General features: G+C 47.0%; 1 protein-coding gene across 23 annotated transcripts in view; it reads right to left on the bottom strand.

The window, feature by feature from the left end:
• SORBS1 (sorbin and SH3 domain containing 1) overlaps positions 1–17,246 on the bottom strand; it is a 234,556-nt gene that overhangs the window by 74,415 nt on the left and 142,895 nt on the right. For all 23 annotated transcript variants that reach the window (XM_027529417.1, XM_027529431.1, XM_027529420.1 and 20 more), the window contains 4 exons: positions 13,699–13,843; positions 9,771–9,800; positions 3,194–3,366; positions 1,510–1,573 (listed from right to left, as the gene is read on the bottom strand). In XM_027529417.1, the coding sequence (XP_027385218.1) occupies positions 1,510–1,573; positions 3,194–3,366; positions 9,771–9,800; positions 13,699–13,843 (412 nt within the window). The remainder of the gene's footprint in view (positions 1–1,509; positions 1,574–3,193; positions 3,367–9,770; positions 9,801–13,698; positions 13,844–17,246) is intronic.

Here is a 17,246-nt window from a genome sequence, read left to right as displayed (position 1 = left end):
AAAGAAAGAAATATGCTAATAAACAGTGTGTCAAGAAAACACTATCATCAAATGATTTTTGTTTAAAAAATCAAAGCTTGTGCCATAGACTTTGGAATTGGGGAAAATAAGTGGATTCTTAATGTTTCAAACACCTCTCTGCCTACGGCAGGTAGTTTTGCTCAGAATCTGTAATTTAGGTTGAGTTAAAAGCTATAATATATGAGAAGACCAATGCTGCCTAAGGAGCAGAAATACATATTTTTCACATAGGCACCTGTGTCTCAGTATTCGGATCACCAAAGCTGGGTCTAAATGTGAGAGAGACACAGAGTGCTGGAGGAAATGGACGTTTGCTTCTACAAGTGACCAGTAGAATGGACATCATCTGAGAGCCAGCATGTAGCATCTCCAACATGACTGAGCTCATCTACCCCAAAAAAGAATGAATTTACTCCTGGCTCAGAAACACTAAATACTGAGCATCTTAATATTTACAAAACAGTTTGAAGAGGGGCACCACCAGTTTCGTTCTGAACACTGCACGAGCTGGCATCCACAGTTAACCAGAGAGACCAATTATCTGCAGCACAGGCTGACCAGACCCTGACCAGAGGCTTTTCCTTTGCCTTCATGTGTCATCTGTGCCAGGCGGCCAGACTGGATTTGGCCACAGGGAAGGACAGGATGCTCTGCCCACCGTAGCAGTGGTACCCTTCCCATGGCACAGCTGCATCCCTGCCCAGCAGCTGACCGGCGGCATAGGAGGATGGGAGCTGTTTGGGAGCACTGACCTGGGGTTCTCCCACCATGCTGGGTCCCCTGCCGGCAGGCCCCTGATTAGGAAGCACTACTCCCCCAGCTTAAGCAGTTTTGTAGTGTCAGCTCTTGACTGTCTCTTGGGGCTACCTGCCAAGTGCTGGCTCCCAGCCGAAGAAGCTGATTTTTCATATTAACACCACCATACAGGTGCACCATGCATCCTACTTCACAAGGCAGAATCTGCCCTCATTCGGACCTTGCAGCTTCCCTCAGAGGGAGGCAAAGGGGTCAACGCACAGAGAGGGGTACACGATTTGTCCAAGATCACCTGAGTACTTGGGGAACTAAACCCAGATGAGAACATTTTTAACTCCCAGTTCATGCCTTCTCAGCTCGCTCTGCCTACAAGGCAGTCATGGGCTGACACTGGGAGGTTACCCTAAAGCCAGAAGCGGGTGGGAGTCAAAGCTGCTCACAGCCCAGGCAGGCAGATGCTGAAGAGCACAGGCAGGATGCTGAGCTCAGCCTGCTGCATCCCCAACATCTGAGAGGGAGGACCTGGGAGCTGCCCTCAGCTCCTCCCACACGTGAGGCAGGCGCACGAGTTCTCCTGCCCACTCTGTTCTGAAGGTGCAAGGCTGGGCTCAGGCAGGTCAGGGCCTAATGAGGTCAAGCCGCGGGGCCCAGTCTGCCAGCCAAGTGAGTTTAGGTCCTCACTGCAATAGTCAACATATGGGCACAGCAGTTTCTACAAATGAAAATCAGTACCTCTGTTTAGTTTGTGGATCTGTTTAAACATGGTCTTGTACCAGTCTTTTGATCGCTCGGTGTTCTGGAGAAAAACAAAGAGTAAAATAAAATGAGAATCTCAGCACATTTCAGAACTTCCAGGATTATAGAAGCAAAATGCAAAATGACGACGTCTCAAGTCAAAATGCACGTAAGTCTATACATCTTTGTGATTGCTCATTAAAACCTTTCTGGAGAAGTGTATTTAAGCCACCTGTACAGGGCCAGGTACAGAACGCGTACATCAAGACCTAATCCCTTTCAGCATCCAATGCTGGAGAATTTCCATCCTAACCACAAAGCTGGGCAGTTTGTTAAGATAAAAATAAAACACGGAAAGAGACAGATAGGTGGTTAGATCAAATACTTTCACTTCCACTTAACAGATGAGAAAATGTGATAAAGAAAGTCAAAGCAATTGCCTGAGGTCACAGAGCAGGTGAGTTGGTCAGCGGAAAGGCTGCCCAACCAGAGGGTTAGAAGGAAGGGTCTGCTCAGTTGTGCAACTGGGGCAAGTCATTCTTCCTTAGTTCCCATTTGCTTATCTATAAAATGGGAATGATATTAGTATCTACCTTGTATGGTGAATCATGCTTAAATGAAACAGTGCATTTGGAAGTGAAAGATGCAATCATTATTAGCAACAAGTCTTCCTACCACTTATTATTATTATTTCTTAGGAACACATAACATTTTTTTTTCTTGCAGTGGTGATAACATTTTTCCCCCCCTGTGGTGCATGGCATGTGGAATCTTTCGTTTCTCAACCAGGGATTGAACCTGTGTCCCCTGTATTGGAAGTAGTGAGTTTTAACCACTGGAACACCAGGGAAGTCCCATATAACAGTTCTTCTGAGGCTTAGTCCACTGCTGTTTCTATCAGCCTCCCCCAAAGGGACACAAAAACCTGTCCTTTGCTCAATGGAAATCACAGAGAAACACACCCCAGGCAGTGGTCTGGTCCTGGCACATGGAGAGGGATGGGATTCACCCCAATCCAGCTTCAAAAGTGAGGCATCCCTGGGAGCCCAGGGCCTGCAGGAGGCTGGTGGGTCTGCAGGGCGGGGAGGGTTGGGGCAGGGCTGCTAAGAGACCCACCCTGTCCGAGTCCCTGCAAGCTGAATGCACCCTGTGAGTCCCTGAAGAGTTTCCTACTTTCCCGGGATGATGAGGTTATCTCCCACCTCTCCACCAGGGGAACTTCTTCCTGAACGCGCTGTAGCAGGGACCCTAAGCCTCACACCCTGCCCAGAGTTCTCTAAGCTTGGACCACAGAATGATGATAAAGGAGACGGGGAAATAGGGCCCTCAACCTTCTCCTCTTGAACATGCATGTGCCTGCAGCCTCTCAAGAAACAAACAGCCTTTCTGTTATTGCACAGAAACTGCTTTGCCATTGTTCCACCAGCTTCTCCCCACATTCATCTGACCACAAAAGCCTGTTCTCCTGGATTAAGTAACAGCTAACATATGCCTTGGGACAAGCTGTTGCCCAGCTCTTAGAGGCTCCACATGCCTCCGTGGGCTTGGAGAGGGGACAGTGGTGAGGATCCTTTTTGGGGTCTCTGCCACCCACAGAGGGAGTTCATGTGGACTCAGGGCTGTACACCTGTCACTGGCTTAGGGCAAAGCCTAGGATGGATTTCCAGGTCCACACTCGTACCCGGAGTGGGATGCCCACTTCATCCATGCAAACATCGCTTAGGTCCTGAGCGCTCTTGGCCACCCGCCGGCTATCATCCTTCGCCTTCCTCTCAGCAGCCCTGCCAGGGGAGGTGGGTTTTTCCTGAGCTGGTGCCGAGTCCTGCTCTCCCGCTCTTCTTTCCGAGACAGGATCTAGAAAAGAAAAGCAACCATTAACTGAAGCTCTTGTGGTAGAGCCAAATTCCCCCCAAACAATCCAGCTGGGGGAGAGTGTGTTTGCCAATTTGCAACTGGAAGGAGCTGTGCTTTGAGCAGGGGTCAGCACACCAGGGCCCAGCCCCTGGCTTCTGTAAATAAAGTTTTATTAGAACACAGCCACAGCCTGCGCCAACACATCATTTATGGCTGCCTTGGAGCTACAACGGCAGATCCGAGTAGCTGCGACAGAAACCATATGGCCTGTGAAGCCTAACATGTTTACCATCTGGCTCCCTTTTTTTTTTTTTTTTTTTAATTTATTCTTTATTTATTGAATGAAAGATTCTTTAAATTCTGCAGTGTTTTATAAATTTTTAAAGTTTCACACACATGATTTCATATAATCCCATAACTTTTTCCCCCTACCCTTAAATACTGCCCCCTCCCCACACTGGTAACCACTAGCTTATTCTCTACATCTGTTTGTTTTGTTTTTTTCACTAGTTTGTTGTATTTTTTAGAGTCCACATGTAAGTGATATCATCAGCATCTGCCTTTCTCTGACTTATTTCACTTAGCACAGTGCCGTCCAACTCCACGCATGTTACTGCAAATGGCAAATTTCACTTTTTATGGCTGAGTAGTATTCCACTGTATGCACACCACATCTTCTTCATCATCTGTTGATGGACACTCACACTGCTCCCATACCTTGGCAACTGTAAATAATGCTGCTATAAACACTGAGGTGCAAGTATCTTTTTGAATTGGTGTTTTTTTTTTTCTTCAGCCATATACCTAAGAATCGAATTTTCTGGGTCATGGGGTAGATCTATTTTTTAGTTTTTCCAAGAAACCTCCATACCATTTTTCACGCATTTGACCCTTTTAAAAAATATGTAGACAGTGTGCTAAGTGCCCTACAGAGGTTTGTACCTGGTGCTCTAGAAATCCAGGTAGTTTTGATTCTTCTAGAAGTCAGGGAACAGGTAAATCCACAACAGGGTGGCCAAACACTACTTGAAAGTTCTTGCTTCACCTAGGGGAAGTCACTTAACTTTTCTGTTCCTCTATATCCCCAGATATGGGGATAACACTTCAACTGGCCAGCTCACATCCATGTGGTAAGGCCCTAATAAGATAGCGTATACCAAGTGCTCAGAAAACAGCAAACCACTAAAAGGACATTACGGTTTATTTAATTCAATTCAGGATCAGAAGTTACAGAGAGCTAATAGATTATAAACTTGGTGTATTCTGTTATTCCAAGGCATGTTATTTATTTACAGAGAGCATTTACTAAGTAAGCACCTGCCAGGGGCTATGTGTTCACATGTACTGTGGATGCTATGCATTCACATGTGCTGTGGACGTGGGGGTGCACCTTTCCTAGCCTGGCCTTTGAGGAGCTCATGGTCTAGTGGCAGAAAGAGCAGGACAGCCAGCAATGAGAACAGAGGCGACCAGGGCTGACAGAGGAGTCTGCACCCAGGTCAGCCAAGGAACTGCAGTTCAGGGCCACCTCTCAGAGGAGGGTCAGTCAGACACATGCGGGAGGGGAACAGTGCTCCCAGTAGAGGGAACAGCATAAGCAAATGCCAGGGGTCCCTGAACTCCTCTGAGCTTATCCTGTGCCAGGCAGTGTGTTAAGCTCTTCAAGTTCATAATCTCATCTCATCCTTCCAATAACCCTGTGTGGAAGAAACTACCATCATCCCTCCATATACAGGTAAGGGGAACCAAGCACAGAGAAGTCAAGTTGCCTTCCTGAAGTCACACAGCAGCAAGTGATCACACTGGGATTTGGCCCCGTGTCCACCTGACTTCATCGGTCCTCTCTGAGCCACATCCTGTCTGATCTTGCTCAAAGAGGGGACCGAGGTTTTGCACTTGAGAGACTGACCTGATCTCAACAGAGAAGTTGGGAAAGGGAAATGGGCTGGAGAAGGCAGGGAGATGGCTACCTCCACTCCTTCGACAGAGTAGAAATGCCATGGAGACCCTGAAGAAGTATGAGAGCAAAGCCCAGGAAGAGGTCCCAGAAGAGGGTGATCTTGGAGCCATCAGCACAAAAGTGATGGCCGAAGGCAAAGAGATGGATGAGTTCAGCAGAGGAGATAAGAGCAGAGTCAAGGGCCAACATCACATACTGAGGAATGTCATGGCTACAGGATGAAAAGCAATAAAAAAAAGGTATCCCAGAAGCTTACAGGAGTCATTGGAGGGATAGGAGATGAAACCAGAGAGGAACAAGCAAGTGTCACCGAAACCAGAGAAGACAGGGTTCCAAGAAGTGGGATGTTAAATGCGTCAGAGGAATAAAGAAAAATAAAGCTGAGGAGGCAGCTTTACCTTAGGCAAAAAAAGAGTCACAGGATCACTCTGGAGCAAATTTCAGGAGGGGAGTGAGGGGAGATGCCAGGTGGCAGGGAAAGGGAGGAATCCGGGAGCAGGAAGTGGGCAGTAAGTAGGAGCATGGGAGGAAGGAGTGCGTCAGGATCTGCCCAATCTCCAAGGAGCTTCTGAAACAAATACTCATTCTGGGGCCACAGAGAAATTTCTAAATGCTCTGTGTGAAACAGCTTTGCGAGTGCTTCAGAAAACCCCATCACCTTTTAAAAATTTTTTTAAGATATAGGCATTTTCATTCATTAAAATGATTTCTCATAGCACTGATTTTTTAAAATTTTTATACAATTTTTAAAGGTTATCCTCCATTTACGTGTGCTGAGTCACTTCAGTTGTGTCCGTCCGACTCTTTGCAACCCTTGGACTATAACTCTCCAGGCTCATCTGTCCATGAGATTCTCTAGGCAATAATACTGCAGTGGGTTGCCGTGCTCCCCCATTTATAGTTACTACAAAATATGGTGCGATCCCTCCTTGGAGCCTCTCTTACACCCAGCAGTTTGTATCTCCCACTTGCCCTCCTTCTCCCAGGTCACTATTAGTGGGTTCTCTGCTTCTCTGAGTGCTTCTTTCTTGTTTTATTCACTAGTTTGTTGTATCTCTGACATTATCACCTTATGCTTTAAAGGATGCTAAGATTAGACTGGTTTTATGGGATGAGTTCTCAGGCTCCCAGGAATTTCTAACAGGAGGTCTCAAGGAGTTGGCAGGAGGCCTGGGAGGGTGAGGGGATGTGAGGGTGGGTGGATGTTGCCTTACCAGAGTTCACCCTTCACATGGCTCTGCTGAACACTCTCCTCCCTCCTGGAAAAGCTTTGTCTAAGTGTGATCAGGCAACACAGATGAGGCTGATTTCAGGCTTAGAGACGCTCCCAGTCTACACCCTCATCTTTTCAGGGAAAGATCACAGATATGCCAATCTCAGCATTTCCAGACCCAGAGTGACTCTTTAAGAAATTGTTAGGGCAGGTGGCTCGAGCAACAATCACTTAATTGCAAAACTCAGGCTGACAGTCCATGGATTTGCTCCTAAGCTGCCAGCGTCCTTTTGATCTACAAAAATTAGCTCTGAATGATTTCATTTTAGAAGCCCGTGATCATGTGACTCGTGATTGACTGGGTTTCAATACACAGAGGGCTGAACTGCAGCCTCTAAAGAAATGTTTCTTTATACAGTGGAAACCCAAGGTGGCACTTCACTGTACCACGCAGGTAACAGGGCCTCCCTCTGACATCTTATGGGTTACAGTGAAGTCTTGCTGCTATTTCTCACTAGGCAAACACATGACATCCTGGAGCACTTCCTTCTAGTTTTATACTATGCTTTCAAAGGCAGGTCCTGGAAAGGGCCACTACATAAAGGATGCTGCTGACAACCTGGACAGGACATCTGTGTTTGTGAGAGGTGGAAAAGCATTCCTATTCTTCACACCCAAAGCTCTGTGATTGAGGAACACAGCCATACTTGCACTTTCCTCAGGGGAAGGGAGGGTGACTTCTCTGTACCCTATGCTGGCCCCTCCGTCCCAGCCTTTGTTTTCTGGTCTTTCTACCCAGTGGGCAAGAGCTTCATGAGGCCAAATCCCAGGTCTCATTCCTGGATGAATCTCTTTGAACATGAAGCCCCTAAGAGGTTCAATACAAAATCTGTTATGAGAGGGAGGCTGGTGGTCCTTTCAGGGCCCATAACCACTGAGGCGAGGGGCAAAGCCCCATTCTCCTTACTCCAGAGCACCAGCCCCACCAGCCCTCTCTCCTGCAGGAGCTTCTGAACAAAACAGTGCTCTTTCTTTTTAAACAAAACTACTTTTAGTGAGTACCTACATCCTGTCCCACTCTATCAAACACGATTGGTGGATCTGTCCCAAAACTAGAGGATGGAAGTGCTGGGCTTATTTTAGAGCAGAGGAAGTGGCCTGAGTCTGCCAACATTAAAGAGAAGCCGTGACATTCACCAAGCACCTTCTAGGGTGCAAAGCACACGCCCCCCTCCTATCACACAGGAGCCCTTATTGTTGCTGTTCAGTCACTCAATTGTGTCTGAGTCTGCGACACTATGGACTATAGCCCAGCAGGCTCCTCTGTCCACAGAGTTCTCCAGGCAAGAATACTGGAGTGGCTGCCATTTCCTTCTTCAGGCGATCTTCCTGACCCAGAGATCAAACCCACGTCTCCTGAACTGGCAGGTGGATTCTCTACCACTGAGCCACCTGGGAAGCCCCACAGGATCCCTACAGTGCCTCTCTGAGGCAGGAGCAAGGATTACCATGCCTATTTCCCATATGAGAAAACTGGTTCAGAGAGGTAAAGTCACTTCCCCAGGGACAAACAGCTACTATAAAAGAAGGAAGAATGAAGACCAAACTCTGTGTCCCTAACTTGTGTTGAGGTGCCCTTTCAGACTCCCAAAGGCAGGAAGGTGCCCACAGGAGCTCCTTTTCAGAGCCACCCTATTCTCAGCCACCTGGGCTGGAGCCAGGGAATGAAGTGGGCTGGAGCAAGGCAGCTCCTGGAGGGGCCACAAAGGGCACCCGAGCTCAGCCACAGCTTGTCCCGACCCTGCGGCCAAGTCCCGATAAAGTGGAGAGGGTGTGAGAACCCTGTATCTTCTCCACTGGGCTCTCCACGAATCACAAGGACCGCAGTGGGAGGAAGGGACCCAGAAGTCATGGAGCAGCTGCTCAAGAAAACAGTGCTTCTGTTATCCGCCAGATCGGGGTCCTCAAGCCCTGAGTTCATGAGCATCTGCAAATCCACCACATGTCATGTGTTTGCATACGTGTGGTTTTTCCTTGAGACTGAATCTACTACCTTGTTTAGAGCCTCCAAATGAGTCTATGACCAAGGTTACAAGCCATGATCCCACACCATAAGCTGCTCCAGGGAAGCACAGTTCCCTGATATAGCCCCAGATCCTGGCTTGGTGCCTGACGCCGAGGCGCTTAATACAATAACAAGTGAACCAATGGAGGCACCAAATGACAACAGTAACTCATGTCTATCAAGCACTTACGAGCACCAGTGCTAAGCTGTTGACATGCAGAACCCAGGGGCACTACTGCTTTCGTATTCAGCAGATAAAAACTGATTTCATGGTTTAGATCATCAGGAACCTGCCTAAGGTCACACCATCAGTAAGTGGGATAACCAGGATTCCGGCTACACAAAGTCGGAAGGAAATCCCTAAAACATTCCCATTCCTGGGTTCCCTCCCCACCCCAACCTTGTCCCAATTCTGCACACTTATCAAAGAGTGAGCCCTGATACATGATTATACTTGCAGTCACTCCCTGCCACTGTTGACCCTTGAAGAAACTTGCAACTCTGGTGCAGTCAGTACAGAGGGCAACACTAGAGCCACCAGGGAGTTGGTGAGAAATGCAACTTCTCGTCTATACCCATGACACCCAATCTCTGGCCCAGGAATCCGGGATTTGGCCAGCTCTCCAGGAGGGTCTGATGCCCCCTCAAGTTCAAGAGACAGTGCTCTTCTGCCCTCTTCCAGGCACTGCTGGTCTGGAGGCTCTCCCCTAGGTCCATCATCCCAGGGTCACCTACTAGGGTTGCAAGCCAAAAAGAAGAGGACTTACCCACATTCCCCAGCCCCAAACCTGTCACATCCTAGAAGACAGACAGAAGCAATAGGAAGGTGCCTTCTTCAATGACACTGGCCAGGAGAACTCCATCTAAAGCACAATTCCTTGTTGCTTTTATTCAGAATAGAATGTTCTTACCCATCAAGGTACTTGTCACAGGCCCACTGGACACATGTACTAGTTTGTACCATTAGGGTACAGCTACCAATCTGCAAGTTCCAGGGAGGCGGCAACCATGCCTATTTTGATCATCCTTGCAGCCAGCAATAAGCTGAGTTCCCAACACATCAGAGAAGCTCAGAAGACTTCACTGACTGAACACATCAGGTGGTGGCCAGAAGATGGCTTTAGCAGGAACACGTGTTAATGTGTAAATAAATATTTCTCACCTACCTGAAAGGCTACTGAGTCGTTTCTGCTGTTCTGTGATAAAACAAAAAAATACACAGTGTAAGTGAGGTTTACACAAACACAGTAAGACCAAGAAGTCCTGGCACAATTCATTAGGATCCCCTAATCTGTGTCTCACTCTCCTTGAGCTTAGATGCTAAACTGGTGTGTAGTTGAGCTGAATACAGGGGTATTAATGTGGCTCCATCATCTGGGTGTAGTGTCTGCTGTCTCTCTCCCCCCAGGACTCAGAGAACTGTCACTGTTTTCGAGTTGTTTACATCCTGTATTAAGCTGATCTGATCACTGAAGGAGACCCCTCAGCTCCCCTGGTCTCAAGAGAGCAGGACCTTATACATCCCAGTCTTGGTACCTCTGAGGAAATGGAATCACAACCATGGCAGCTACCATCTGAGAGCTTCTATACGCCAGACACTGTTTCCAGAGCTTTCACTGATGTTAAGGCTTTTAATTTTCACAATAACCCTGGCAGGTAGGTCAGCACTGGCTGAGAGACCTCAGTCAAGAGGCACAAACTACCCAAGATGACGCTGAAAATCAGAGCTGTGTCTAGAACCTGGGTCCCCCAGGTTTCTTTTTAACTCTCTAATCACCAGGCCCAGCTATTTCTTAACATCAGAGGTCCACTGGTTTCCCATCCTCCCAGCACCCTCACAGAGGGGAAGCCAGCATCTCCTCTGGAGAGTTTGGTGTGTACGTGCTTCGGGATAAGCACAGAAATGACCTTCTACAGATGCTAAATATAAAGCAGCCACAGTATAAAAATAGAACACTTGCCAGCCCCTGGGTGCTGTCATCATCCCCCTCGGCTGCGTCCCCACCCTCCTTCCAGAACCAGCGTGGCAAGAAGTAAACAGAGCAGCAGGGGAGCTCGCGGCCAGTGGAAGCCGCCGTGTTCATGTCAGGCACATGGACAAGGTTCGCACCGGCTGGACCAGAGAAGCTCAGCAGGGCCCCAGCTCAGCTCTGCCGGCAACCTGTCAGATGGCACTGACCAATCATGTGATGCCTCAGCCTCAGTTTCCTTGTCTGTTAAAGTGCTCATTGAATCTATGGTTCCTGAATGCTGGTCTCCAAGCTGCAGGCAAGGCCTTCCCCAGCAATCAACTGACATCAACTTCAACTGACGAGGTGACATGGTGTCCTGCCTCTGAGGTGTGGGATAGCCTTTCTTTCCGAGGAGGAGATGTGTGCAATGCGGATCACAGCAGTTGCTTTTCAGGAGTGTTATTTAGGGCAAAGTTAGAAATGAGCAATCCTAGGGTGGTCCCCAAACTATTTCACGTGACCATGAGATCCAGAAATTTGGGACCACCAAGCTCCTGTCTGCCAATGTGGTCCATGGATATGTCTTGCAAGCTTGCTAAAATATGGAGAACCTCTCCCCAAACCCTCCCCCTCACACACCAAAGACGTTCTGAATCCAACTCCCAGCATTCTATGTGCACTGTGACCAAGAGCCTCCCAGGCACCCAGACCCTCTCTCGGTCCTGAGAGTTTTCCAGTTCAAAGTCTCCTCCCCAAACTGATGGTAAGCCATCTGCCCTCTGGCACATGTGGGATGGGAAACTCCAGAGGGAGTGATGGGGGCTACGTGAGAGCCGAGCCAGAGGTGCAGCCAGGGTCGCTGTCACATTGTGCCCCTAGGCAGCCAGGGCAGGAACAAAGGGAACTTTTTCTACGATGACTACACCAGAATTCTAGAAGTGGAGCAGAGTTATCCTTCCCTCAGGAGACTTTGCAATAGTTAAACTGCTTTCACGGGTTCTGTTGATGAGGCAAAGCAGGGTTGCCAGGCTGGGTACATTCCAAAGCAAAGCCCAAAATGCCTGACCTAAAGCAAGCTTATGACTTGTGAGCCAAAGCCGGGCCCACTAGGGGCTTCCATTCTCCTTCACTCTTCCCGCCTCCTTAAGGAGCATATGGTTTACTCTTTACGGGAAGTTATCTTTTAATTCCAAACAATGAAGTTATTTGGACCCTTTTCGGAAGGACGTGTGATTCAGGCTGCATGGTTCTGATGTTTAAGCCCCCAGGCAGGACATGGGACAAAAGAGAAAGGCAAGAACCAAAGGCATCTGAGTAAACAAGAAGATTCTATTTGTTCAGGGAAGAAACAAAAAGAACTGCAGGCACTACTGTGCCCAGAAACGTCTCACTAGGTGTCATCAGAAGCAGCTGGCATTACACTTGGCATTTCCCAAAAACCAAGTTGCCTTGGGAATAAATCCTGTCTTTAGAGAAAATGCCTTTCCTTCTGGGAACTAACTTGCTTGCTTCTTTTTGAGTGAGTTTTTTTTGTTTTTTGTTTAAAAAGATGAGTCATAAAGAAGTTCATAGAGAACCAAAATTTCACTTTGTCCTGCATAACGGACACTTTCTGGGCAGAAAAAGCTATTGCCAGTAAGGGGTATCCCACTGCTGGGAGGAGAATGGGCTCTTCTGTAGCTTAGTGTGGGGGTTGGGACTCTCTATCCTTTGAAGGACACAGATTCATGGGTGGAAATTAATAGCGGAGCCCCCAAAAATGAAAAAACAGGATTACTAAAATAACTAAGATTTGAGTGGGAAGATTTTAAGTGAGAGAAAATGTTTCATTCATCTGCTTTTCAAGTTAGAGACAGGAAACAGAAGAACTCCATTTAATATGGAAAACAATTAAAAATAGACTCCAGTCGATTTTCATCCAAGTTAACACAGAGAGGGAGGGGCAGGGAGGAAAACTATGAAGTGGGTGAGCAGGGAGTCAAGGAAGATTCGGTACTGAGCTGAGCTCTGAATAAAATGATTAAACCTCCAATGTGTTTTGAAATTCAGACTCAAGAGCCCCTTTTACATTAGGAAACTGCTTTAAAACTTGACATTTTACACTGAAAAGGACTTTTGTAAAGGGAAAGTTTATTCCTGCACGGAATTTCAAAACTGAAAACTTTCAGGACTTCCTAGGTAACCAGTGGCTAGAATTCCGTGCTCCCAGTGCAGGGGGTCCAGGTGTGTTTCCTGGTCAGGGAAATAGATCCCAGCGTGCTACAGCTAAGACCCAGTACAGCCAAATAACTAAACTTTTAAAAAAAGGAAAACTTGGGACTTAGAATCATCCTCTGGAATTTTAAGGCAGAAAGGTCGATATATACAATGATCACCTCAAAGCACTCTTGTTTCCCCTAAGACACCCCTTCAGAGAAGGGGAAGAACCGACCAGAAGCAGTCAGAGAAACTCTGGAAAACAAACAGGAAAGCCCTCAGCAGCGCTGTCTGGGGCCACATAGCTTAAGGGGCAAAGACCCACCCCAAGCCCAGGTCCCCAGAGGGCACTGCTGAGGGAGCACCCAGTGCAGTGACTTCTGGGGAATGGAGGCCATGAGTCACCAAGAGAAAGTTCAAAAGCTTCTGTTGCAGAGACACAAAAACAGTTTCTATTTTAGAAAATTTCCCATCCGGTAGGTTTTCTTTTTAATTTTGGTGTTCGAAATTTTGCTTTCTAGAAATTCCATGTCACAGAGCTTCAGGGTTTAGAATGGCACTTAAAAGAGAGATGACGGCACCAAGATTTTCCCAGCAAAGCTCTGACTAGAATTCCCATGACAGGAATTAAGGGGCAGACATTGTCCTTTCTGTCTTTTCTCTCTTTTTGGAGCTCCCACCTGAGGAAAACTGAATACCCAGGCTTTGGGACACACGTCACCTACTTATTCAGACACCTGGCCTCATCCCCATAGGGGGCCTCTGTCCGCTGCTGCGATCTACTTTGTGGGTCGTTGAAGTAAGTGAGCTGGGGCAGGTAGCCTTGGGGAAGAATGGGATTTGTGAACAATTCTGTGGAACGGCAGAATCCTTGCTCCAGACATCACAGGACAGCCAGGCTGATTCTGGCCAGCGGGGGGCGGGGTGCCCCTCGCAGACCCCTCACCTCGGTTGTGTTGCAAGAGCACAATAGTGGGATTGACGATCGTTGTGGACGGGTAGGCAGATGATGGCTTGCTAACTGATGCAAAGGTCTGGGAATCAGTTCCAGCGTGGGATGAAGAAACTTCATTTAATAGAGGACTCGAGTCCTGAAAAGGAAGCAATCATTGTCACTCAGTGCAACTACATGAAACCAAGAGATAAGGCTTTCTAAAAAGAAGAGATTTAAAGCTTTACAAGGACCTTAATTATAAAAAGAAATGTAACCAGTGAGACATGTTGATTCCAGTTAGAAGTTTAATGTGGAATGTTTATTCTTTTTGTTGGGATTAGTAAGGGGAGAGAAGGAAGGTGAATGTTACTCGAACTCTCAGCAACATCATTCATTATTTTCATCTGGTCAAAACTGTGGCTCAATCCGGTTACTGAAAAAGCAAATTCAAATCAAAGTAGCATAACATGCGAAACTCATGCAATCCACAATGCAATTTGAGAACGAGAGCTGGTTTAATTGGGGGAAAATCAGGAAAGTTTAGTACTTATGTAAAGAAACACTGAGACGCCGTGAGGACGAGAAGCCATCGATGTATTAATAAGAACAGGGAAGAGCTAAGTATTGGAGCTCTTGGAAAGCTGTTCTCATCTGTACCACTGAACAACCCTACCAGCACTCACTTCTAGGACATTATTTAGTCCTACTGTGGCATTTTTTCACTCCAATATTGAGTCACAAAGATCTCTGAAGACTTATGAAAATCCTGATTTTGAGAGTCTGAGGTGTCTGCCAGAAGTACCAATAAAATTATTACTACTAACATTACAATCTGCATAATGGGAACCATATCAGTCTTTTTAGAGACATGAAAATAAGATCTCAAAATGTAGTAAGGATATGTAGTTTCTTCTATCACTCCTATAAATTTTGCAAAGTTTCTATTTTGAAGCTTACAGACCCTAAAGCCAGAACAAAAGGTTTGAAGAACAAAACTGATAGTTACCTTCTAGAAAAAAGTGTAGCTCAAAGCAATCAGTATGCTCCACCAGAGACCAAGGACTCTATAAGCACCTGTGGGACAGGGGCCTCGCCTCCCTTCCTGATCTTCCACCTGCGCCTAGCACAGTGGCCTGCAGACCCCGGTGCTCAGTAAACGCCCCATGAATGACAGGAGACATCTACCAGCTACACCTTCTGTGGCAAGGGAACACGTGCCCATCAAATACAGGATATGCGTGTCAGCACCCAGGACAGCTCCTGACACACAGTAGGGGCTTCCTTAAAAATACCGGCTTGGTCAGCCCACCTTTTCTGAAAGTGCTCTAACAGCTGTTAGTTATGAGTGGCAGCTCAATTTAGCAAATAAAACCTTTCCCCAAGACTCAAAAGACAAAATATGATCTTGGACAAAAGTGCTTCATCTCATTTCTTTTGCATAGTGGGAAAACAACCACACTTGTCCTCATTTACTTTCAAAGTGATGTAATAAAGACAAATGACATAGTGGTGTCAAAACTCTGCCACAATGCACCCAAAAAACACACAAAATATCAGGCATACAGCTCTTTAAAGTGTAAGTGCCTGGGTGGACCATGTGAACATTAAGCATCTCCTAGATTTTACTCTGGCATAAATCTTATTTCTGGAACATCACAAAAATGACTATTGACTAAAAGAACTTGGATCAATTAACATGAAATTTTCTTCCTTCTTACTCTTCAATCACTGCAAATGGAGCAGATATAAACCCATGGTTTGCCCACCATCCACAGGAGCTCCTGTTTCTCTTGATAATTCTCACTCAATGCAGGAGTCTGACCAGTTTCCTTTTTCACCTCTTACTCTGTACCCAAGGCCAAACCAGAAGTTTTCAGGCCAAAGGAAGTCCACCTGGGAGTCTATACCAGGCTGACCAGACAAGTTTGAGATACTGAAGATACTGGCCCAACTAATCTTTCCTGGAACACCTGAAAAAAAAACTCAATATGAAAATCTAGATCTAAGCAAATGACAAAGAGTAGAATCATCTTTGTCACCTCAGTCATGTCCCTCTCTTTGTGACCCTATGGATTGTAGCCCACTAGGTTCCTCTGTCCATGGGATTCCCCAGGCAAGAATACTGGAGTGGGTTGCCATGCCCTCCTGCAGGGTATCTTCCCAACCCAGGGATCAAACCCGCATCTCCTGTGTCTCTTATGTTACAGACAAATTCTTTTACTGCTGAGCCACCGGGGAAGCCCAAAGTGTAGAGTACACAGCACTACTCATGATGATACCCTGTGCCATAAAAACAAGACTTGCTTTACATGCTACTCCAAAGAAACATTCCCTGCCTGTACTTTCCAAAACAAGAGTGGCTTCTAAATTCATCTCTAAGTTGAGCTGGGGTGAGGAAAGTGCATCCGTGAATAATCTAGCACCTTTCTCCAACAGAGCTGAGGGGCAAGGTTCAAAGTTAGGATATCCAAGCCCCCGGGCCACATTTGGCCAGGTCCTCACCTAACCATTGGGTTTCCCTGGTGGCTCAGACGGTAAAGAATGCCTGCAATTTGGGAGACCCGGGTTTGATCCTTGGCTTGGGAAGATCCCCTGGAGAAGGGAATGACTACCCACTCCAGTATTTTTGCCTGGAAATTCCATAGATGGAGGAGCTCAGCAGGCTATAGTCCATAGCGTCGCAGAGTTGGACACGACTGAGGGACACATTTTCCATTTAACTGCATCACATTGTATCTAGAGGTCTGAGCAGAGGACCAAGCCCGGGATGTAGTCCTTCTCAGCTTTTTACCCGATAGCTCACTGTAATTTCTCTTACAAGCTGAAATACAAGTTTACTCCCTGCTCTTGGCATGACTGGCTAATGTTTAATGAGCCACTGGAGCCAGTTTTGTAGGCATACCTCTTTAAGGAACATTTAGTTACATTTAGTGGGCCAATTGCATGACCCACAAGGTCACTACACCTTAAAATGTGGGCCACAGATCATCAGCATCAGAATTCCCCCCGATGCCTATTACCAAGCCTCAGTCCTCAGCCCCTCCCCAGACCCACTCAATCAGAAACTCTAGGAGTATAACCTCAGAGGATCCCATGAGCACTATACTTGAGCACCCACATACCACTCAGATAAATCCTGTTCATGGTTGTGCCCACAGCATTTAGCAGAATACCTAGAACATGACCAGAACTCAATGATGAATGGTTAACTAGCCAGATACTGATTTTTGAGGGGCTCTGGCTCGTTTGCTAGGGCACACCCTCAGCACCAAAGCTGACATTTCCTGAGCACCTCTCTGTGCTGAGCCCTGAAAGAGAAGCTTCTCTGTACTTGGATCCACTGCACCCACAGCCCAACAGATCCATGTGTCCCCGTTTTATGACTCACACTGAGGCTCTTCCAGTCTCTCGGTTCCCAGGGCTCCTGAGGAGAGAACAGACTGGGTCCTTTGACTCAGTCTTTCCTCTAAAGCTCTTGGCTTTCCCACTACGATGGGGACGCATCCCTCGCAGATCAGGACCTGAAGTGTCAGGACACTTACTTAACTTCCCATGACCAC

This window comes from Bos indicus x Bos taurus, chromosome 26, assembly GCF_003369695.1.
Source record: "Bos indicus x Bos taurus breed Angus x Brahman F1 hybrid chromosome 26, Bos_hybrid_MaternalHap_v2.0, whole genome shotgun sequence".
Lineage (NCBI taxonomy): Eukaryota > Metazoa > Chordata > Mammalia > Artiodactyla > Bovidae > Bos > Bos indicus x Bos taurus.
This window is presented reverse-complemented; position numbering and strand designations above follow the sequence as displayed.